Source organism: Mustelus asterias, chromosome 23 (genome assembly GCF_964213995.1).
Source record: "Mustelus asterias chromosome 23, sMusAst1.hap1.1, whole genome shotgun sequence".
Taxonomy (NCBI): Eukaryota; Metazoa; Chordata; class Chondrichthyes; order Carcharhiniformes; family Triakidae; genus Mustelus; species Mustelus asterias.
The window spans coordinates 65,316,454-65,341,052 of NC_135823.1; the positions used below are offsets into that span (position 1 = coordinate 65,316,454).

At 45.0% G+C, this 24,599-nt stretch overlaps 1 protein-coding gene across 1 annotated transcript; it reads left to right on the forward strand.

The window, feature by feature from the left end:
• The first annotated feature begins 401 nt into the window (after positions 1 to 401).
• On the forward strand, positions 402 to 22,354 carry jmjd8 (jumonji domain containing 8). The gene is made up of 9 exons (XM_078240835.1): positions 402 to 545; positions 6,078 to 6,167; positions 10,277 to 10,325; positions 13,489 to 13,585; positions 14,791 to 14,859; positions 15,886 to 16,005; positions 17,256 to 17,323; positions 19,630 to 19,764; positions 20,776 to 22,354. The coding sequence occupies exons 1-9, from the start codon at positions 469 to 471 to the stop codon at positions 20,854 to 20,856; spliced, it is 786 nt and encodes a 261-aa protein (XP_078096961.1). The 5' UTR covers positions 402 to 468; the 3' UTR covers positions 20,857 to 22,354.
• The last annotated feature ends 2,245 nt before the right edge of the window (positions 22,355 to 24,599 follow it).

Sequence of the window (24,599 nt, forward strand, 5' to 3'; positions counted from 1 at the left end):
TTTATTTTAATTTTGTGCAATAAAAGCACGGTTCCTTCACAGCCAACTCCTGGAGTTATTGTACAAATCCATCTTATGATATAAATCATACCTAGATATTTTCAATCTAGAATGACTGTATGAATTGCAATTGGAATGTGCTACAGTTCCTCAGTAAAACCCTGGCAAAACTATTCGGAGGCCTGAGCTGCTCTCAGGGACATGATGAGTGGACTACAACTCCCATGATGCCCTGGTCCCCGCGGTGTGTTGTGGGAGCGAATCTGGCGGAAGGTCGCCACCGCTCCACATGACTCCCCGCGCGGTGCGCGAAGGGAAATGTATGCCGACCGCGGCCTGTAGGGAACTACAACTCCCGTCCTGCTTTGCGGGGCGGCTTGCCCGTCTCTTCCGGCAGGGCCGCGCGTGCGTGCTGTGGCAGCCGGCGTGAGGACGGTGGCGGACAGCGGCGGGGGGAGAAGTTTCCAGATGGAGCCTCGGATCCTGGCGGCACTGGCGCTGCTGGCCGCAGCTTCAGCGGGGCAGCCGGAGGGGGATGGCGGCTGGTGAGAGGCGGAAACCGCGCTTCCTTTTGGAGTCAGGGAAATACTTGCATTTCTGTAGCGCCTGTCACCACCTCAGGGCAGAGAATCCCTGCAGTGCAGGAGGCCATTCAGCCCATCCAGTCTGCACTGACTCTTACCCAGGCGCCAAACCACTAACCCCACTATTAATTACCCCACTAATCCCCCTAAACTACATATTTTAGGACCCTCAGAGGCAATTTAGCATGGCCAATGCACCCTAACCAGCACATCTTTCAGACTGTGGGAGGAAACCGGAGCACCCGGAGGAAACCCACGCAGACACGGGGAGAATGTGCAGACTGCGCACAGACAGTGACCCGAGGCCAGAATCGAACCCGGCTCCTTGGCGCATTGAGGCAGCAGTGCCAACCACTGTGCCACCCAAAGCACTTCTCTGGCACTCTTTCCCCCTTTTTCTCAATTTTCCCTCTCTCCCACCCATTCCCCCCTCTGCCCCCCACATCTTCATCTGTCACAGCTTCTCTGCCGTTTGGCCATTCCCATCTTCTATTCTCTCTATGGACTGCAATCGGCACCTCTGAGCCTTTCCCCTGGTTTCTGTGGCTATGATTCATCTTTCATTCCCTCGCCCTGCAGTATAAATATCTCCCATTTTCTATGCCTTTTAGCTTTGACAAAGGGTCATCTGGACTCGAAACGTCAGCTCTTTTCTCTCCTTACAAATGCTGCCAGACCTGCTGAGATTTTCCAGCATTTTCTCTTTTGCTTTCAGATTCCAGCATCCGCAGTAATTTGCTTTTATCACTTCACTAGCAATGTGGTCTTTTTCACTGCGCAGTTCAAAGTGTTTTCAAATCCTATTCATGAACTCACTCTTCCCTTTGATTTGATTTATTATTGTCACATGTATTAGCACACAGTGAAAAGTATTGTTTCTTGTGCGCTATACAGACAATGCATACCGTTCATAGAGGAGGAAAGGAGAGAGTGCAGAATGTAGTGTTACAGCCAAAGCTATGATGTAGAGAAAGATGTGCCTGTCTCTCTAACCTCTTTCCAACCCTGAGATATCTGCACTTCTCTAATTCTAGACCCTTATTTGGAGTTGCTAACCTTCCAGGAATGGGCTGGAGTTTCCATCTTTCCTCCTGTAAGATTTGACCAAGCACTTGGTCATCTAATCTAAGATATCTTTGTGCAGTCATACTTTGTTTTAAACGCTCCTGTGACACACCTTGAGATGTTTCTTTTTGTTAAAGGTGACAAGGAAATAGAAGTAAAAGCAAAATACTGTGGATGCTGGAGCTCTGAAATACAAAGTATGCTGGATAAACTCAGCAGGTCTGGCAGCATCTGTGGAGAGAGAAACAGAGTTAATGTTTCGAGTCCCAGTATCTGCAGAAGGGTCATTTAGACTCAACGTTAACTCTCCTCATGTTTGGATTACTAAACAGATAGCAAACTCATTCTACAAACTGCATAATGATTCAGTAATTTTATATTTCTCAATTTACCATTGTGTAATCTCTTTAAATCTAATTTTTTTAATGATTCATTCATGGGACATGGGTGTCTCTGGCTGGCCAGCATTTATTGCCCATCCTTAGTTGCTCTTGTTCAGAGGACAATTGAGAGTCAATCACATTGCTGTGGCTTTGGAGTCACATTTAGGCCAGACCGGGTAAGGATGGTAGATTTCCTTCCCTAAAGGACATTAGTGAATCAAATGGGTTTTTCAGACAATCGACAATGGTTTCATGGTCATCAGTCGATTCTTAATTCCAGATATTTTTTATTGTATTCAAATTCCACCATCTGCCGTGGCGGGATTCGAACCCGGGTCCCCAGAACATTAGCTGAGTTTCTGGATTAATCATCTAGCGGTAATAGAACATAGAACATTACAGCACAGTACAGGTCCTTCGGCCCTCGATGTTGCACCGACCTGTGAAACCAATCTAAAGCCCATCTAACCTACACTATTCCAATATCATCCATGCGTTTATCTAATGACCATTTAAATGCCCTTAATGTTGGCGAGTCCACTACTGTTGCAGGCAGGGCATTCCACGCCCTTACTACTCTCTGAGTAAAGAACTTACCTCTGACATCTGTCCTATATCTCTCACCCCTCAATTTAAAGCTATGCCCCCTCGTGCTAGCCATCACCAACCGAGGAAAAAGGCTCTGTCCACCCTATCTAATCTTATCATCCTGTATGCCTCTATTAAGTCATCTCTTAACCTTCTCTCTAACGAAAACAGCCTCAAGTCCCTTAGCCTTTCCTCATAAGACCTTCCCACCATACCAGGCAACATCCTGGTAAATCTCCTCTGCACCCTTTCCAATGCTTCCACATCCTTCCTATAATGCGGCGACCAGAACTGTACGCAATACTCCAAGTGCGGCCGCACCCAGAGTTTTGTACAGCTGCAACATGACCTCATGGCTCTGAAACTCAATCCCTCTACCAATAAAAGCTAACACACCATATGCCTTCTTAACAACCCGATCAACCTGGGTGCCAACTTTCAGGGATCTATGCACATGGACACCGAGACCTCTCTGCTCATCCACACTACCAAGTATATTACCATTAGCCCAGTACTCTGTATTCCTGTTACTCCTTCCAAAGTGAATCACCTCACACTTTTCCGCATTAAACTCCCATTTGCCACCTCTCAGCTCAGCTCTGCAGCTTATCTATGTCCCTCTGTAACCTGCAACATCCTTCCGCACTGTCCACAACTCCACCGATTTTAGTGTCATCCGCAAATTTACTAACCCATCTTTCTACGCCCTCATCCAGGTCATTTATAAAAATGACAAACAGCAGTGGCCCCAAAACAGATCCTTGCGGTACACCACTAGTAACTGAACTCCAGGATTGAAGGATGAACATTTCCCATCAACCACCACCCTCTGTCTTCTCACAGCTGGCCAATTTCTGATCCAAACCGCTAAATCACCCTCAATCCCGTGCGTCCGTATTTTCTGCAATAGCTTACCGTGGGGAACCTTATCAAACGCTTTACTGAAATCCATATACACCACAGCCACTGCTTTACCCTCATCCACCTCTTTGGTCACCTTCTCAAAGAACTCAATAAGGTTTGTGAGGCACAACCTACCCTTCACAAAACCGTGTTGACTGTCCCTAATCAAATTATTCCTTTCTAGGTGATTATAAATCCTATCTCTTATAATCCTTTCCAAAACTTTGCCCACAACAGAAGTAAGGCTCACTAGTCTATAATTACCAGGGTTGTCTCTACTCCCCTTCTTGAACAAGGGAACAACATTTGCTATCCTCCAGTCTTCTGGCACTATTCCTGTAGACAATGACGACATAAAGATCAAAGCCAAAGGCTCTGCAATCTCCTCCCTAGCATCCCAGAGAATCCTAGGATAAATCCCATCCGGCCCAGGGGACTTATCTATTTTCACACTGTCCAGAATTGCTAACACCTCCTCCTTATGAACCTCAATCCCGTCTAGTCCAATAGCCTGTATCTCAGTATTCTCCTCAACAACATTGTCTTTTTCCTGTGTGAATACTGACGAAAAATATTCATTTAGCGCCTCTCCTATCTCTTCGGACTCCACACACAACTTCCCACTACTGTCCTTGACTGGCCCTAATCTTACCCTAGTCATTCTTTTGTTCCTGACATACCTATAGAAAGCTTTAGGGTTTTCCTTGATCCTACCTGCCAAAGACTTCTCATGTCCCCTCTTCTTAGCTCCCTCTTTAGGTCCTTCCTGGCTAACTTGTAACTATGATGTGGAGATGCCGGCATTGGACTGGGGTAAACACAATAAGAAGTTTAACAACACCAGGTTAAAGTCCAACAGGCTTATTTGGTAGATTATAGAAGAGGTAGATTATAGGAAAATAGTTCCAGTCTCCAAGATGTAGGTGTGGCTTTTGCTACCAAATAAACCTGTTGGACTTTAACCTGGTGTCGTTAACTTGTAACTCTCAAGCGCCCTAACTGAGCCTTCACATCTCATCTTTACGTAAGTCTCCTTCTTCCTCTTCACAAGAGATTCAACTTCTTTAGTAAACCATGGTTCCCTCGCTTGACCACTTCCTCCCTGCCTGACAGGTACATACTTAATATACGTAATACCATCGCCTCCTAGGAACATAGGAATTAGGAGCAGCAGTAGGCAAATTTCAAGCTTGCTCTGCTATTCGATCAGATCATGCATAAACACAGGAGAGGCAAGTTGGCATTTATTTTGATAGTTGATTTTAGTAGTTGTAGATGTAGAGTGAACCTTAACACCTCTTGAATCAGCTTTCACCTCATCAAGAGATTTTTGTCTTTGAAATGGCTGTGAACAAGGATTTATCGTTAGAAATTGTGAGCAAGTGCGGCAAACTGCTGTGTATTTTGATCAGTGTCTTGAAAGTTATTTCAGATGTTTGAACTGTTCTGGTGATTAATGACTTACAAACATTGGTATCACTAATGCCTTGATTGCTTTCAGGAACAAATTGTTTTATTTCCCTGCTGAACTGTCAGTTTCAGAGAAAAATTTTCTTACCGTACCTCTGAGTCACAATGCTAGAAATATGGACCAGTGCTGTGGCTGGTTATCATATAATGGCGCTTTGGGAACCTTGCCGGAGGCATTTGAAAAACCTAAAAAGATTATAGGAAAATAGTGCCAATCTCCAAGGCTGAATGTTGATGTGAATGGTATAAATGCTGCTTGCAAATAAATATTTAACCGTGAGTTTGTGGCCCAGATTTTAGTGAAGATGCTTGGTTGTGAGTTCAGATATCATGAAAATCATTCCCCATTTGAGGTTCTTGAGAATTTAATGAAAAAAAGAATAGTATTTATTTTCAGTCGTGTCCTAAGAATGTCCCGAAGTGTTTCCCAGTCATAGAATCATAGAAGCCCCACGGTGCAGAAGGAGGCCATTCGGCCCATTGAGTCTGCACTGACAACAATCTCACCCCAGGCCCTATCCCCGTAACCCCACACATTTACCCCACTAAGCCCTCCAACCTACACATCCTGGGACATTGAGTCTGCACCAACTCTCCAAAGAGCATCTTAACCAGGCCTACCATCCTGTCCCATCCCCGTAACCCTGCATATTTACCATGGCTAATCCACCTAACCTACACATCTTTGGACACTAGGGAGCAATTTACCATGGTGAAACCACTTAACCTACACACCTTGGGACACTAAGGGCAATTGTGCATGGCCGACCAACTTAACCTGCACATCTTTGGACCGTGGGAAGAAACTGGAGCACCCGGAGGAAACCCAAGCAGACACGGGGAGAAGGTGTCCACATAGATGGTCACCCAAGACTAGAATTGAATATAGGTCGCAGGGCTCTGAGGCGCCAGTGCTAACCACTGTGACTGTGCCATTTAATTAATAACTTGTGAAGTCCCTGTTATTTTATCGGCAAACTCATGTCACATTACAGCCTTCTGGCTATCTTGCCAATTTACTGTCCTGAATGTTTCTGAATGCCCACTAACTTGGAACCAACATTTTTACACCTCTCTTTTGCAGGAAAACAGACCACTCCATGCAGATGGTTGACACAGGGCCCTGCAACGTGGAAGTCAGAGACTCTTTGACCTATCCTGAATTTGTTCACCGGTATGTTTGAGCAGCTGAGCACACCTTCTGGCCCCCCGTCCTCTTGGAGCTTGAAGTGCATCTCACCTGTTGTCCGTTGCCAAAATCTTTTCACCTGCCTTGCGCACCTCCACCTTTTTGACTCTGAATTTGCTGAAAACTTGTACCATGTGGGTGGTGCAATCCGTGATGTGTACCATTATTCTAGCGCGAATGTTCCAAGAAATTGTGTTGCTAATGGGGCATCAGGCCAGGCTTAGTATTAATTGATTGAATTAGTACATCAATCACTGATTAATTCATAGAAATCATAGAAACCCTACAGTACAGAAAGAGGCCATTCGGCCCATCGAGTCTGCACCGACCACAACCCCACCCAGGCCCTACCCCCCCCACATCCCTACATATTTTACCCGCTAATCCCTCTAATCTACGCATCCCAGGACACTAAGGGGCAATTTTTAACCTGGCCAATCAACCTAACCCGCACATCTTTGGACTGTGGGAGGAAACCAGAGCACCCGGAGGAAACCCACGCAGACACGAGGAGAATGTGCAAACTCCACACAGACAGTGACCCAAGCCGGGAATCGAACCCAGGTCCCTGGAGCTGTGAAGCTGTCACACTATTTGTAACTCCCACAGTTGCGTGGACCTGCAGAGTTTCACTGGCTGTCTTGTCTGGAGACAATACACATCCTTTTAGCCTGTCTTGATGCTCTCTCCACTCCCATTGTTTTGTTTCTTAAAGACTGGATTAGTTGTAAGTATTCGCATTCCAACCATTATTCATGTAAATTGAGTCTGTGTCTTATAAGTTCTGTTTGTGAACAGAATTCCCACTCACCTGAAGAAGGGGCTCAGAGCCTCGAAAGCTTGTGTGGCTTTTGCTACCAAATAAACCTGTTGGACTTTAACCTGGTGTTGTTAAACTTCTTGCTGTGAAGCAGCAGTGCTAACCACTGTGCTACCGTGCCGCCTGGTAGCACAGTGGTTAGCACTGTGGTCAGCTATGTTTTTTTTTTGTCTGGAATCATGAGGGGTATAGATAGGGTGAACAGTTGGAAGCTTTTTCCCCAGGGCAGAAATGACAATTACAAAGGGGGCACAAGTTCAAGGTAAGGGGGGAAAGGTTTAGTGGAGATGTGCGGGGGAAGTTTTTTACACAGAGGGTGGTGGGGGCCTGGAATGCACTGCCAAGTGAGGAGGTTGAGGCAGATATGTTAGCCACATTTAAGACTTATCTGGATAGGCACATGAACAAACGGGGAAGAGAGGAATACAAGCGGTTGGTCTAGGTAGGACAGTGTGATTGGCGCAGGCTTGGAGGGCCGAAGGGCCTGTTCCTGTGCGGTACTGTTCTGTGTTCTTTGGCTTTTAATTTCAGGTGGGTGTGTCAGCTTGTGTAACAAATGTCTCTCTAAAGACAGCTTTTAAGTGGTTGATCTAATAAAACTGATAAATCCGTGATGGGGTTTTCGCTTGGATTCGTGGATTCAGGAGGTGAGAGTCAGCAGTGACACGCATCATTCATTCCATCTGATTTCCTGCGACTTTTGCAGAATTGCCACTCGCTGAAAACCAATCGAAAGCCATTATTGTTTTGATTTGATTTATTATTGTCACAATATACAGTAAAAAGTATTGTTTCTTGCGCGCTATACAGACAAAACATACCGTTCATAGAGAAGGAAAGGAGAGGGTGAAGAATGTAGTGTTACAGTCATAGCTAGGGTGTAGAGAAAGATCAACTTAATGCAAGGTAGGTCCATTCAAAAGTCTGACAGCAGCAGGGAAGAAGCTGTTCTTGAAGAAGTTGAATTAAAGCATTGTTAGAGAGTTTAAAAGAGTTAGAATGAAGTTTTAGAAGCATAGAACGAGAGTAAAAGATAGAATGAGAAGGTACGCTGGGCACAGCTCGCAAGACGTCGCTTCGCTCCGGCGCCAACTTGGGGAAAAAAGAGCTGCTAAAAAGAGCTTCAAACTTTCTTTGCAATGAGACTGAACTCGAGTGCAATATCTGGGCTATCCTGTTCAAAATGTGAAGATATTGTTACTCCACCCCGATTAAAAACAACAGCAATCACGCACTTACTGCATTTAAGCCATGGTTCCCGCTGCTGCCATTTAAACCGAAAATTAATGATGAGGCAGACCTGGCAGCAGTGTGATTTACAGTCTCCTGGCTGAGGAAACAAGTTGCTTTCTTTCCCAGAGGCTGACTTTACAAAGCTTCACACAGACATAAATTTCTGCCCATTGGTCCAACTTAGCTTAGCGAATCCATCTGAGCCATCTACAGGGAAATATCTCCCTTGATCAGTGCAGAGCTGTTAACTTGGCAAGCAGCCTGATGCTTTGTGAGATAATTCCCACATCTCCTGTCTCGATGGATCCAAGCAAAAACCTGAATTGTCATTTTTAAATAATGACATTTTTAAATTTAGCCTCTTAAATAATCATAGAATCCCTACAGAGCATAAGGAGGCCATTTGCCCCACCATAGACTCCCTACAATGCAGAAAGAGGCCATTCAGCCCATCGGGCCTGCACCGACACTAATCCCACTTAGGCCCCATTCCCCGTAACCCCACGCATTTACCCTGCCAATCCCACTGACACTAATTTAGCATGGCCAATACATCTAAGGAAGAAGTCTCACAACGCCAGATTAAAGTCCTGGTGTTGGCAGCACAAGCTTTCGGAGTCTCAGGCTCCTTCAGGTGAGTGAGGAGTTGTGTTCACGGACAGGGAATAAACAGACACACACTCAATTTACAAGATAATGGTTGGAATGCAAGTCTTTACAGGGAATCAAGTCTTAAAGATACAGACAATGTGAGTGGAGAGAGGGCCAAGCACAGGTTAAAGAGGTGTGTATTGTCTCCAGCCAGGACAGTTAGTGAGATTTTGCAAACTGGGCAAGTCGTGGCGGTTACAGATAGTGTGACATGAACCCAAGATCCTGGTTGAGGCCGTCCTCATGTGTGCGGAGCTTGGCTATCGGTTTCTGCTCAGCGACTCTGCGTTGTGTGTCGTGAAGGCCGCCTTGGAGAACGCTTACCCGAAGATCAGAGGCCGAATGCCCGTGACTGCTGAAGTGTTCCCCGACAGAAAGGGAACACTCCTGCCTGGTGATTGTCGAGTGGTGTCCATTCATCCGTTGTCGTAGCGTCTGCATGGTCTCGCCAATGTACCATGCTTTGGGACATCCTTTCCTGCAGCGTATCAGGTAGACAACGTTGGCCGAGTCGCAAGAGTATGTACCGTGTACCTGGTGGATGGTGTTCTCACGTGACATGATGGCATCCGTGTCGATGATCTGGCACATCTTGCAGAGGTTGCTGTGGCAGGGCTGTGTGGTGTCATGGTCACTGTTCTCCTGAAGGCTATGATCTGTTTGAGGTTGTACGGTTGTTTGAAGGCAAGAAATGGGGGTGTGGGGATGGCCTTGGTGAGATGTTCGGCTTCATCGATGACATGTCACCAACTTCTAGAGATGCAACATAGAAAGCATTCTTTCTGATTGTATCACAGCTTGGTACGGCTCCTGCTCTGCCCAAGACTACAAGAAACTACAAAAGGTCGTGAACGTAGCCCAGTCCATCACACAAACCAGCCTCCCATCCATTGACACTGTCTACACTTCCCGCTGCCTAGGCAAAGCAGCCAGCATAATCAAAGACCCCACGCACCCCGGACATTCTCTCTCCCCCCTTCTTCCGTCGGGAAAAAGATACAAAAGTCTGAGGACACGCACCAACCGACTCAAGAACAGCTTCTTCCCTGCTGCTGTCAGACTTTTGAATGGACCTACCTTGCATTAAGTTGATCTTTTGCTACACCCTAGCTATGACTGTAACACTACATTCTGCACTCTCCTTCTCTATGAATGGTATGCTTTGTCTGTATAGCATGCAATATGCAGTACTTTGCACTGTATCCCAATACATGTTAGAACAATAAATCAAATCAAATCAAACAACTGTATAAAGCAAAATGCCAGTCAATGGGAGCATGGATTACACTTTTTACCTGCTATACTTCTAGTGTCCAATGAAGACAAAATGTTTGGATGTTCCAATCGCTCAGAGGAAAAAAATTAAACGTAAGATGTCCTTGTTTTACAGGTATGCATATTCCAAGCCAGTGATTATCCGAGGAATCACACAGAATGAGGTAAATAATCTTTTTTTTCCTGTCAAAACTTGAATGAAAAGCAATTTTTCAGCATCTTGAAATACTCCTAAAATATGTCATATTTGACACATCTGTGCGTTTGTGTTGAAAGATGACCAATCTTAGTACAAAATATATGCTCTATCACTTAGAATCATAGAATGATATGAAACAATGAGGCCATTTGGCCCATCATGCCTGTGCCAACTCTTTGGTAAAACTATTGAATTATTCTCACACCTCTGCTCTTTTCCCCTTGACCTGTAAATTCTTCCCCTTCAAGAGTTTATCCAGTTCTCTTTTGAAAGTTTTATCCCCCTTTCAGGCTGTACATTGCAGCTCACAACAACTTGATGTTCTTAATAAAAGTTTCCACATGCTACCTCTGGTTCCTTTGCTCATTACCTTAAATCTGTGTCCCGTGGATCCTTTGTCCGCTGGAAACAGTTTCTCCTTATTTACCCTGTTGAAATCCTTCATTATTTTGAGCTCCTGTCTCAAATCTCCTCACCATAACTGCTCTAAGGGGAACAACCCCAGCTTCTCCAGTCTCTCCACCTCATCCCTGGTAACATTTTACTGAATCTCTTCTGCATCCTCTCTAAGGTCTTGACATGCTTCCTAAAGTGTGGCACAGAACTGGGGGGGCACAGTGGTTAGCACTGCTGCCTCACAGCATCAGGCATCTGGGTTCGATTCCCGGCTTGGGTCACTGCCTGTGTGGAGTTTGCACATTCTCTCCGTGTCTGCGTGGGTTTCCTCCAGGTGCTCCGGTTTCCTCCCACAGTCCAAAAGACGTGCTGGTTAGGTGCACTGGTCAAGCTAAATTCTCCCTCAGTGTATCCGAACAGGAGCCGGAGTGTGGCAACTAGAGGATTTTCACAGTAACTTAATCGCAGTGTAGATAGTCAATATCTTTTCCCAAAGGTAGGGGAGTCTAAAACTAGAGGCATAGGTTTAAGGTGAGAGGGGAGAGATACAAAAGTGTCCAGAGGGGTAATTTTGTTTCACACAGAGGGTGGTGAGTGTCTGGAACAAGCTGCCAGAGGTAGTAGCAGAGGTGGGTACAATTTTGTCTTTTAAAAAGCATTTAGACAGTTACGTGGGTAAGATGGATATAGAGGGATATGGGCCAAATGTGGGCAATTAGGACTAGCTTAGGGGTTTAAAAAAAAATGGCATGGACAAGTTGGGCCGAAGGGTCTGTTTCCATGCTGTGAACCTCTATGACTCTATGTTAATGTAAGCCTGCTTGTGACCAGTAATTTAACTTTAACTTTAGAATTGAACACGGTATTCCAGCTGAGGACTAACCAGTGTTTTATAAAGCACTTCTGACACTTGTCCAGACATATGGGATGAAAATCCCCTGATTTGGGAAATCTGATGATCTACTGGATTTGCACCCCGTCCTTCCATATGAGGGGGCTTTTAGGAAACCATTCGAGCCGTGCGCTGCCCTTTTTCATGTTGGTATTTAAAGTGAAATGAGTTTGATACATCAGTCTGGTATTCCTGGTGTTATACTGCCATCTCATTCTGCATTGACCCAGCAGTCGAGAGAGTTTTAAATTAAATGACACACCGATAATGTAATGAAGATTACCTCTTAATATTAGGCTTCATATTAGTGTGGTCAATGTGTACTATACAACTTGCTGAAGGATTTTGCCTTATAAGTTGGAGATTTAATTGATGTAAATGGACACAGTCACAACGATGGTGCCATCCTAACCAGACTGCACAGCAAGAATATAAATAAGTAACTACATTTGGATAGCACCAATATCTCTATGAAATTCCCAAAGTCCTTCATGTATCACAAATTATTTTTGAAGTGCACTAATAGTTTATGTAATGAACATGGCAGTCATTTAGTGTGTGAGAAGGCCTCACAAATGTCAAAGAGATGAATAATCAATACAGTAAAAGCAGAGGATGCTCAAAATCTGGAATAAAAACACATGCTGGAAAAACACAACTGGTCTGGCCCGGATTTTCAGAGAGGGAAGTAGAGTTAATGTTCCGGTCTCCTCTTCGGAACTGGTATTGAATGATCAGTTAATCTGTTCCTGGTCCTGTTGGCCGAGTAGAATCATAGAATCCCTACAGTGCAGAAGGAGACCATTCGACCCATCGAGCCTGCACTGACCACAATCGCAACCCAGCCCCTATCCTCATAACCCCACATATTTACCCTGCTAATTCCCCCTGACATGAATGGTCAATCCACCTAACCTTAAAAGTTTATTTATTAGTGTTGTAAGTAGGCTTACATTAACACTGCAGTGAAGTTACTGTGAATATCCCCTAGTTGCCACACTCCGGCGCCTGTTCGGGTAACACTGAGGGAGAATTTAGCATGGCCAATGCACCTAACCAGCACGTCTTTCACACTGGGAGGAAACCTGAGCACCCGGAGGAAACCCACGCAGACATGGGGAAAACGTGCAAACTCCACACAGTCACCCAAGGCCGGGAATCGAACCCGGGTCCCTGGCGCTGTGAGGCAGCAGTACGAATCACTGAGCCACCGTGCCGTCCTGTTGGCTGGGCCTTGTTATGGAGGGGATCTTTAATATCCACCTGATTTTCTGGAACTGACAGCAGCAGGAGCTAGTCCCCATGCTTCCCCCAGCCAGTGAAGACGGTGCAGTGTTGCAGGGGTTTGCCTTCTCTGAAACACTAAAGGCATTTTTTTTTTTTAGTGATTTCAAGAAATTGGTCTACAATTTGTTTTCTGGGACTTATTCAAGATGCAGTCAAAGCCAGCCCAGTACATCAACCAACAACCACCTGCTGACTGTTACTGTGCCAAACACAAATATATATAATTGTAGACTGCCGTTGTGTGACAGCACAGTTGTACACTGGTTACCGGGGCTGTAATTTAAACTCGTGTTCAAGTTTTAATCTCGTACTCATGCTCCAGTCATGTGGCTCATGATGTAATTTGCACTCATCTCTTAAATTACAGTCTTATTATTCCCTCCCAAACCAATCCATTATCCGCGCATCATGTGATGTTGAAATATGGGGATGTCATTACTAAGCCAACAGCAGTTATTAGTGTCAGGAGCACCGCGACTGGAGATAATGAAATGCCAAACCCTCTCTGAAAGCTGTACTGCGACCTGGCATTGTGTGTGTTTGAATCTTGCAGCAATTCCGGGCTCTCTCTTCAAAGCAAAGTCTCCTGCAGGAGTTTGGAAATCTGCTGGTGAGACTGAGCACAGCAAACACTTACTCCTATCAGAAAGGTACACATTAAATGTTTCATAAACACATTCCATGCTTCTTTGTAGGCTAAATATGAATTTAACCTTGCGGCTTTACAGTTTCCTGAGTGCATTAGTTCAATATATTTTGCTTCCATTGCCCTTTTGTTTTATGCTTATGAAAGTTTCTGGGCCACCCTGCTTGCATCAGCTCTTTGCTAAAGCAATCTAAGACTGTCCCACCCTTTCTCTAGAACACTATGTTATGCTGTTCCAAATCATCATCCCAATTTCCTGTTGCAAGATCCCTTGGTCTCTGATTCAAGACGAACGCTGTTGGTCACCTTTATCTGCCTGCATTTTCAGAGGCTTGTTTATTTGAACTCCCGAGTGCCTTTTCACCCAGACTAAAGCAGCATTTTTCCATTAAGTGTATTCCCGATTTCCTTGTTTCAAAGAAGAACAAAGAAAAGTACAGCACAGGAACACGTCCTTCGGCCCTCCAAGCTTGTGCATGATGCCTTAACTAAACTAAAGAAAAACCTTCCGCCCTTACTCGGTCCATATCCCTCTATTCCCATCCAGATGCCTCTTAAATGTTGCTAATATGCCTGCCTCCACCACTACCTCTGGCATTCCAGGCATCCACCACACTCTTTTTTCCCCCTCACCCAAGCAAGGTGCAAGCAACTGCCCTCTTCATGTTCCCAGGAAGGTGCTACAAGGTTTGAGGAGCGTCAATTGGTTCTCTGTCCGTTCAGCGTTGTGTTAGATGGATCCGTCTTGTTAGATGGATCCGTCTTTCTCATTGGTGCGCTCTTGGCATTGGGCCCCTATCAACATGCATTGTTTGCTTACTGAATCTGTTGAAAGTGTACGTGTAAAACATGGTGGCCAGAACAATTTGCTCTCCTAATTTCCATCTGCTGATTGGCTTCACTTTTCTATCTATCTGTCTATCATTTGGGTCCATTAGGGCTCTGTGTAAGAAGTGTTTCAGTTACCAATCAAGGAACCATTATGAATTAAATGTAAGCAGAAATGCCTACCTAAAACAATGCAATGCGTTTCTTTTCTAAACTCACTGCCCTCCCTGCAAAATGCAAGCAGCATTGTAAGTGCGAGAAAATTGAGGATCAAAAGAATATCCGCAGTTGTCATGCAAAGCGCTATAAACACAAGCAAAAGCACGTGCTGTCCTTGTAACTGTTCTTCCACTGAAACTAAATGGTTTCTCTTCCTCACAGTCGATGTTCCTTTCAGAGAGTATGTTGAGCAAATGCTGAAGCCTCAATCTTTGGATTCCTTGGGTAGTGGTGAGTTTTCCTTTGATCGTGTAGCTCTAATTAAATCAGTATTGATTCCAAGAGCTGTCCCTTCGTACACGATAAGATGCATGCAGAATGACAATAATAGGTCAAAAGATAAAGTGTTCTCCACGGCTTCCCTGTTCAAAAGCTTTGACTTGGTTTGTATTTTGAAATATATGGGTCACGTCAGTACCAGTTCCAGAATGATTGTTCAAGATTGGAACACTTAATTGAATCAATAACAAAAGGGAGCTCTCATCTGATACCAAAACAACTTGTCTCACAAGTCACTTTTAACTAGAGGCATTTCAGATGAAGATGTAGATAGGCAGGAATGTTTATTTCTGTATCACATTAGGCCGTGTTTAACTTGTTAGCTGCTCCATCAATACCACCCTCCTCTGATCTACAAGAGTCAGAAAGTGAGCAGCCTGAGCAAAGCCCCCTTCCTGCTTTTTTTAAACGTCTGTGGGGAATCACACAGCAAAGATCAGGAAAGTGTGGCATGGTGGAAGTGAACCTGTATTCCACCAGTGTCATGCATTGAGGAGGAGGTCTCCAGTGCACTGCACCACCTACCATTGAGGTATTGTTAACTAAACTAATAAGTATACCTGCCACGGCACGGTGGCACAGCGGTTAGCACTGCTGCCTCACAGTGCCAGGCACCCGGGTTCGATTCCCAGCTTGGGTCACTGTCTGTGCGGAATCACTCCCCGTGTCTGCGTGGGTTTCCTCCGGCTGCTCCGGTTTCCTCCCACAGTCTGAAAGACGTGCTGATTAGGTGCACTGGCCGTGCTAAATTCTCCCTCAGTGTACCCGAACAGGGGCTGGAGTGCGGCGACTAGGGGATTTTCACAGTAACTTCATTGCAGTGTTAATGTAAACCTACTTGTGACACTGATAAATAAACTTTATTGTGACCCACTGCAATGACCATATGGTTACAGTGGGGCAAGAGCGTGTCTGGTGATCAAGGTGTGCAATCATGAGCTGTGTAAATAGTATCTGTGATGTTTCCTGTTTGAATAGAAACATTCTACTTCTTCGGAGATAACAATTTTACAGAGTGGGACTCGCTCTTCAAGACATACATCCAGCCTCCATACCAGCTACCTGGGACCACAGGAGCTTACAGCTTCGGGATAGCAGGTTAGTCGCTAACCTCAGCACTGCTGGTCTTGAACAAGATAAACCCATTGACAATAGATCCCTTTTGTGGCCTGTGTAATATTGCATTGGTGCAAGCCTAATTGTACTTTGTAGTTGCCAGTACAGATGGATCTGGCAAACAGAGACGGTCTTTGATGGAATAGTAACTCTGAATACAGATGATACTGGACTGAGTTCGGGTTTGAAGTATTGAAGTCACAGCCGAAAGGTAGCAGCAAGGTTGAGAGATGGAAGCTGGCAGCAAAGCCCTGGGGATCAAATCAGTGGTGAAGAAGAGGGTGCATGGTCACTGGATTTGAAGGGGCAAGAACAATGAGACCAAGGGGTCTGTGCCATTAGATAGAGGGAGGGCAGGTAACAGGAGCAGGAATGCAGCAAGACAGATAATGTTGGAAAAGAGATCAGGCAGTTTGACCTTGCGCCAAGCATGTCTGACAATGAAATCTTAATTAAAGCAGCGGGGGTGCGCAAGATTGGAACATGTTTATTTGACATATTTCAATCTTTTACTAATCTCGAGAGATCGGGAGTGGCCACGTAGCTGACAACCAGCAACAATACGACAGTGACCGGTTGAAGCAAGAACCAAATGGCCTCCTGCACAGTTTTAATCTCCAGGGGAGTTGGGGTTTTTTTTTCTTTGCTATGTAAACAGGGACGTTTAGAGGAGAGTTAGTTAGTCTTTAAAAAGGCAGGGTGAGAAAATCAAGAGGCTTGAATTCCTTCTACCAGCTCAGCAAGAGCAGTCACTTGACTTCGGAGAGTCACAGCTGTCTGCAGCTGGTACGTGGAAACCCAGGAGTCGCAGAGACGAGGGGTGGGATTTTACGGCCTTGCTCGTCCCGAAGCCATAAAATCCCGCCCGAGGTCAACGGTCCACCTCTCGCCCGCTCCAATTCCCGCAGTGGGTGGGACGGTAAAACTTCAGCCAAGAGGTCTCAACAAGGGCACAGTCTCTTACTGACATAGAAGTGTGAGACTTAAATCTGGGAGAGGAATATTACTTGTGAGAATGATTAGCTATGTTAGTTCTAACCTCTATTAAAAGGAATAACATCCTGGTATTGGTATTAATGATATTCTGTAATATTCTATTGTCTCCACAATGCATGTTCAGAATGGGTGTGAAGAAAGCATGTTCTCATCCTCTTGATTGTAAATCATTTGGAATGGAATGAAGGAGAAACTAAAAAGTGTTTTTCCTGTGGGGGGGGGGGATTGGTTTTTAGGTGCGGGTACTGGAGTACCATTCCACTGGCACGGAGCGGGATACTCCGAAGTTATATACGGACGAAAGGTAAGATATAGTTTCCAATAGAACTCACTATCTGCAAGAGAGGAATTATCATAGGCGTCATTCAGAGCAGAACCAAAGAGCAAAGGCCATTCAGACCATTGTCCCCGTGCCCGTTCTCAGAAAGAATTATCCACTTAGCTTCCATTCTTTCCACACAGCCCGGCAATTCTTTTCCTTTTCAAGGTCCCTTTTGAAAATTACTATTGAGACTGCTTCCGCCATCCTTTCAGACTGCACTCGACATGCTCTCCAACACCCTTCATTGAACCAGGGTGAATCCCCCGGCTTGATGTAATGGTGGTAGAATGGTGGATATGTTAGACCATGAGGTTACAGATGTGGTGTTTCTGCTAACTGCCCACATCGCCTCATGGGTGCCCAGTTCAAAGTTGCGAGATCTGTTCAAAATCTATCCCATTTAACACAATGGAGTGTATCCAGATTTATTAACTGAATTTAAATTCTACGATGGGATTTGAACTAGTTTCCCAGAGGATTAGCCTGAGATTCCGGATTACTCGGCCAGTGATATTATCACTGCACTATCACCTTCCCATAATATCCCCTGAATATAACTACAAAATAGAATCATGAAGTCTTAGAAAGTGGCCCATCGTTTCATCAATGACCTTTCTTCCATCATAAGGTCAGAGTTGGGATGTTCGTTGATGATTGCACAATTTTCAATACCGTTCCCAACTCCTCAGGAGAAGTCCATGCCCTTATCAGCAAAACCTGGACAACATTCAGGCTTAGACTGAATAAGTGGCAAGTAACATTCGAGCAGCCAACGCATGGGAACACCACCACCTGGAACTTCCCCTCCAAGCCACTCACCATCCTGACTTGGAAATATATCACTGTCGCTGGGTCAGAATCCTTGAACTTCCTCCCTGACAGCATTGTAGGTTTACTTACATCACATGGACTGCAGCGGTTCAAGAAGGCAGCTCACCACCACCTTCTCGGTAGGGATTGGGGATTGGCAATAAATGTTGGCTTAGTCAGCGACGCCCACATCCCATGAATTAATTTTAAAATTCTCTCTTTGGTCTGGATGAGTGCAGCTCAAGAAGCTGAACTCCATCCAGGACAAAGCAGCTCCACTTCATTAGCACTCACCTCCCCCATCCACTCCCACACAGTGACAGCAATGTTTACCATCCACAAGATGTAATACAACAATGCACCAAGGCTCCTTAGACAGTTCTTTCCAAACCTGAGACCTCTGCCATCTGGACAGACAAGGGGAGGAGGAGACACATGGGAATACCACCACCTGCAAGTTCCTCTCCCAAGTCATTCACCTTCACCGTGCTGACTTGGAAATATATTACCGTTCCTTCAGTGTCACAGGGTCAAAATCTGTTGTGTCAAACAATGATATATTGTAAGAAGTCTCACAGCACCAGGTTAAAGTCCAACAGGTTTATCACCTGAGGAAGGAGCAGTGCTCCGAAAGCTCGTGATTCCAGATAAACCTGTTGGACTTTAACCTGGTGTTGTGAGAGTTCTTAATGTGCCCACCCCAGTCCAACACCGGCATCTCCACATCAATGATATATTGTTGATGTTTGATTGATAATTTTATGTATGTGACCTGCTATTCACAGGGTGTGATGATGGTGTCTCTGAGGCTCGGACATTGTGTTTCTAAGCCTCCACTCCCGGCATCCTTATCAATTCAAAGGGTTTGTCCCCTTTTTTTCACCAAATAAGTGAATGAAACAATGGTCTTGTATGGATCGGTTGTAAACTATTGGATTAAATAGACTCTGTAAACCACTGACCATTTGCTGCATTGAACTGAGTTATTAAAAAAAGTTTATTTAAAAAGTTTATTAGTCACAAGTAGGGCTTACATTAACACTGCAATGAAGTTACTGTAAAATTCCCCTAGTCGCCACACTCTGGCGTCTGTTCGGGTCAATATACCTAACTAGCACATCTTTGGAGTGTGGGAAGAAACCGGAGCACCCGGAGGAAACCCACGCAGACACGGGGAGAACATGCAGACTCCACACAGACAGTGATCCAAGCCAGGAACCGAACCCGGGTCCCTGGCACTGTGAGGCAGCAGTGCTAGCCACTGTGTCACCCCACGGTGCGGAGTTATTACAAGATATTACAGGGTTATTACAAGATATTATGGAGTTATTACAAGATATGCATGTGATTTTGTGTTTTTCAAAAAGTTGTACCTTTTAAACTTCCTGTTACTGAGATACACCAGAAAATTAGTTCATCGATATTCAAGTTCTGGGCCAATTCATTTGTTCTAATTACTTCTTAAATATTTTGGACAGCGCTGGTTCCTTTACCCACCGGAAAAAACACCAGAGTTTCACCCAAACAAGACCACTCTTTCATGGGTGTTTGACACTTACCCGTATTTAGCAGAATCGGACAAACCCATGGAGTGCACTATTCAGCCAGGAGAGGTAAGCAAAGATGATGTGTATTTGATACAATGTGTATGTGGACAATTGGCAAGGATGGCAATACCAAAAGCTTGGTATTTACTGCGAAGCCTTGAATGTGGAAAAAGGTCGTAAGATGTTTTCGAGGTGTAAGATTCAAAAAGGAGATATTAAGGGGGATAACTGATGTTCTAAGGAAGGTGTTAAGGAAGGAAAGGGAAGGAATTGCAGAGAATGAAAAGGAAGGAACTGGTCTTAATTGTGAATTTTCCAGTCAAATATCCTTTCAGATGCACCATTAGGGCACACCTACAAAATTATGGATCGTAAGGGTGAGGTTTGTGATCTCAATATTAACACATCTGCTGTACTGTACACTGCAGTGCACTGGACATAACCCCCTCACCCCCGCTTCATTTATTGCATCATTTTTACTTGTTTAAATTTTTAAAGTTTATTTATTAGTGTCACAAGTAGGTTAGTTGATTAGAAATCTACCTTGTAGTGCTGTTGTCCATTATCCTACATATATAGTGATTGCGACAGTGTTTTACGCTAGTTTTGAGTCGAGGAGCTGATTAAAAGATGAGGCAAAATCTAGTATTTGATCACCTTTCTATCCTTTGATCCAGTGTGAATCATGTCTTTGACCATTAGTTAACCAGATTAAGTTTAGGTTTATTTATTAGTGTCACAAGTAGGCTTACATTAACACTGCAATGAAGTTACTGTGAAAATCCCCTAGTCGACACACTCCGGCGCCTGTTTGGGTAGACTGAGGGAGAATTTACCATGGCCAATGCACATAACTCACACGTCTTTCAGACTGTGGGAGGAAACCGGAGCACCCAGAGGAAACCCATGCAGACACGGGGAGAATGTGCAAACTCCCCACAGGCAGTAACCCAAGTCGAGAATCAAACCCGGGTCCCTGGTGCTGTGAGGCAGCAGTGCTAACCACTGTGCCACCATGCTGACCTGTGTTGCGTTGATCTTTTCAATGTTAATTGGAACTTGTTCTTCCTTTTGCAGGTGTTGTATTTTCCAGATCATTGGTGGCATGCAACCCTTAATATCGACACCAGTGTCTTCATTTCCACGTTTTTAGGATAAACTCACCTGAAACTTCACCTGACTCGCCATTTTCTTCCAACACTCCCTAATTCTACACTTGATTGAGACAGCACAAACCTTCTTCCAAAGAAACTGCCCAAAATGGGCATCGCAATGCACGCGATTGGGGGGAAAAAATAGTCATTGCAGTCCATCTGCCTGGAATGTGTTCATGGCATCAACGAGGAGCTTTTCTTAATCAAATATTTCTAAGACACTATACTCCCCTTCTCCCTCCCTCCCTCTGGTGGTGGGGGAAGTGGGGTGGATGGAGGAGAAAGGATAACATTTCCAACGCTCTCTGTGTTTGGCTCAGAATGTTGCCACTTTGGGGCCGGGTCAAATCCTTTGGCCACACCCAAATCCATTGATGACACTGTTTGAAGCAAAGTTGCTGCAGATGGACATAAAGGTGACCAGAGACATTAGCAGGATGTGCAGATGGCACACTGACTGATTGCAGAGTATGCCAGTCACTAGTCGTACTGTTTCAACGCAGGAATCCAAAATGGTAAATCGGAGCCGTCTAAACTCAGGCCCACAAATTCTGCTCTTCGATCTACAAAACCCATGAGTAATTAGTGCTGGCTGTGTTACTAACTAAATAATTCCCACTGGCTGTAGAATTGTTGTAGATAGTAACCTGAATCTTCCAAGCAGCAGCAACCCTGCACACATTGTGCAAGAAGGTTCTCGTGGCGTGACACTGCTATGCATTTCATAGAATCCCTACCATGCAGAAAGAGACCATTCGGCCCATCAGGTCTGCCCCGACCACAATCCCACCCAGGCCCTATCCCCATAACCCCCATGCATTTCCCCTCGCTAGTCCCCCTGAGACTAAGGGGCAATTTAGTATAGCCAATCCACCTAACTGGACTGTGGGAGGAAGCCTACGCAGACACGGGGAGAATGTGCAAACACCACACAGACAGTGACCCGAGGCCGGAATTGAACCCGGGTCTCTGGCACGGTGAGGCAGCAGTGCTAACCACTGTGCCAGCGTGCTGCCCATTTCTTCTGGGATCTACCCTTCCCAGCTGTCAAAGAACGGCATAGCACAGCATCCCAGGGGAATTCTATCAGAGTGGCGTAGAATCAAAGCACCACCCTTTTACAACATTAGCTGCTGTATTCCAGCAAGTTGAAAGGGTCCAGTGGTTGAATTCACTATCCTGCTATAATGTACTTCAACAAACTTAAACCCAGCTGTTCTGCACGACGGTGCGTTTCTTAATGTTGAGATTATGCCTTTTACTACATTAGCATCCCCGAGTGTCAATCCAAAACTGATCATATTCCAGAAATGTGCATTTGGCACACCTCGCATTCTCAGCAGTATTCAGAGCAAGCAAGCCAAGACAAAAGTTTGGACTGCCTGGGAGCAACAGTTGTATTATATGTAGTAATATGTTTATCTGCCAGACAGGTGCAATAAGTAGTTGTCAAATCAGAGTTGTTATTACAGAAATCATGGGGGCGATTCTCCCATCCCACTCTGCTAGAAAATTAGCAGAGTGGGATGGGAGAATCGCCCCCATGATTTCCTGCTGGAGTGAAGGGTTTGGGCGGCGGGGGGGGCGGGTGTGTGCCCCCTGGGCATGAGTACCTTAGCAGTGCCAACCTGTGCCCCTGCCAAAGGGGCAAAGTGCCCATAACCAGGTGGCACCTTGACACTGCCCATCTGGCATGGGACAGTGCCAAGGGGACAGGGTCAAGGGGGCAGTTGGTCCCACTGCCACTGGCGCACACAGTCGGGTAGTGGGGGGCAGCACTGCCAGTGCCCCGGGCTGGCCTGCAATGATTGAGCTGGCCAGCAAACGGGAGGCTGACAGTGCAAGGCATGCTTATTTCAGGAGGCGTTATTCAGCCTCTTGGGCAGGAATAAGCCCTGCCCCTGAAATCTAATGATATTCACGCTGGTGTCCTCTGCATTGCACAGAGTGTGGGAGATTGTAATGTGAACTCCCACTGAAATAAAGTGTGAATTATTCCAGTTTTCTCGCCAATTCAACACACAGAATTTTTTTGGGAGAATTCTACCCCATATCTCAATCAAAGAATAATTCACCAATCTTGGGAGCAACTGCAATTGAAAGGACCACAGTTTAGAGATAATACTATATTGTGTTGGCACCAGTTATGACCCAGATCTGCTTTGACATTAACTCTGACGATGGGGTGAAAAAAATGACTGCCTATCTTGTTCCAGCAAGGATTAAAATTAACTAGTACGTTTGTGAAATGTGGATTCTGGAAACACTCAATCAGTGTGGGGGCAATAGCTGTAGACAGTAAGAAGTCTCACAACGCCAGGTTAAAGTCTGACAGGTTTATTTGGAATCACGAGCTTTCAGAGCGTTGCTCCTCCATCAGGTGAATGGATTCCCATCTCCTCCACTCACTTGAAGGAGCAGCGCTCTGAAAGCTCGTGATTCCAAATAAACCTGTTGGACTTTAACCTGGTGTTGTGAGACTTCTTACTGTGCTTACCCCAGTCCAACGCCGGCATCTCCACATCATAGCTATGGAGTGAGTACATGTTCCAGATGTGAACTTTCACCCAAGGGTCCAATGGTGTAGATGGGAAGAAGTCACATCTGTATGTGTAATATGTCCCTAATCAGTGATCCCTGACCATTCTTAAATGTTTATTATCTTTAATTGTGATGGTCAGCTATTTATTTATGAAGCTGCAGCGAGGGAGGGTAGGTGTAAGTTCTGCAAGAGTAATATTTATAGATGTTTAGATGCAGATGCATTATGTTTTAATGGCTTTTGATAACGCCAAATGTAAGATGACGACTTGAGATGCTTCAGAATCATTTCACAGAAGGATAGAACTTGAAAGCTGACACATTTCAATAAAGTACAACTCCAACCCCATTGTCTTTGCAATAATTTATTTAATAGGAATTTAATGTCAAACGTGAGCAACCCTCTGATATAAGTTAATGAACTGTTTCGAACATGTCACTTTTACAGCCTTAATACGACTTCAGGTACCATTGTAACCTAGCTTCCCTTCCCACCAGAAAAGTGCAGTAAGTAGTCTCACAACACTACCTCATGAAGGAGCGGCGCTCCGAAAGCTCATGCTACCAAATAGACCTGTTGGACTTTAACCTGCAGTTGTGAGACTACTTACTGTACCTATCCCAATCCAAAGCTGGCAACTCCACATCATGGCTACGAGAAAAGTGAAGACTACTCCAGATTAACAGAGGGACCTTCTAACAATTTACGATTGAAGATCTCAAAACAGTGATCAAACTGTTTCTTTGCTAAAGGATCCCACGTGCAAAAGATCAAATCAAAGCTCTAGCACATCCTGCTATGCATAGACAATTAAAATCTCATTGGAGGAGGCTCCACCACTATCCCCATCCTCGCTGGGTGAGCCCAACACATCATTGCAAAAGACTAAGCTGAAGCATTTGCTACAGCTTTCAGCCAGAAGTGCTGAGTGGATGATCCATCTCCTCCAAATATCCCCAGCACCACAGATGCCAGGGTTCAGCGAATTAAATTCACTCCACGAGATATCAAGAAATGGCTGAAGCTACTGGATACTGCAACAGCTATGGGCTCTGACAACGTACGACCAATAGTACTGAAGATTTGGTTCTCTAGAACAAGCCAACCTGTTCCAATACAGCTACAGCACTGGCATCTACCCGGCAATATGGAAAATTGCCCTGGTATGAAAAGCAGGACAACTGCAACCCAGCCAATTACGACCC

What these genes read in the sequence shown, in the direction of transcription:
- jmjd8 (XM_078240835.1), top strand. Translation starts at nt 469, where the DNA reads ATGGAGCCTCGGATCCTGGCGGCACTGGCGCTGCTGGCCGCAGCTTCA. An exon ending in GAGGAATCACACAGAATGAG is followed by an intron (nt 10,326 to 13,488) that starts GTAAATAATCTT and finishes TGAATCTTGCAG; the next exon opens with CAATTCCGGGCTCTCTCTTC. An exon ending in AAGTTATATACGGACGAAAG is followed by an intron (nt 17,324 to 19,629) that starts GTAAGATATAGT and finishes TATTTTGGACAG; the next exon opens with CGCTGGTTCCTTTACCCACC.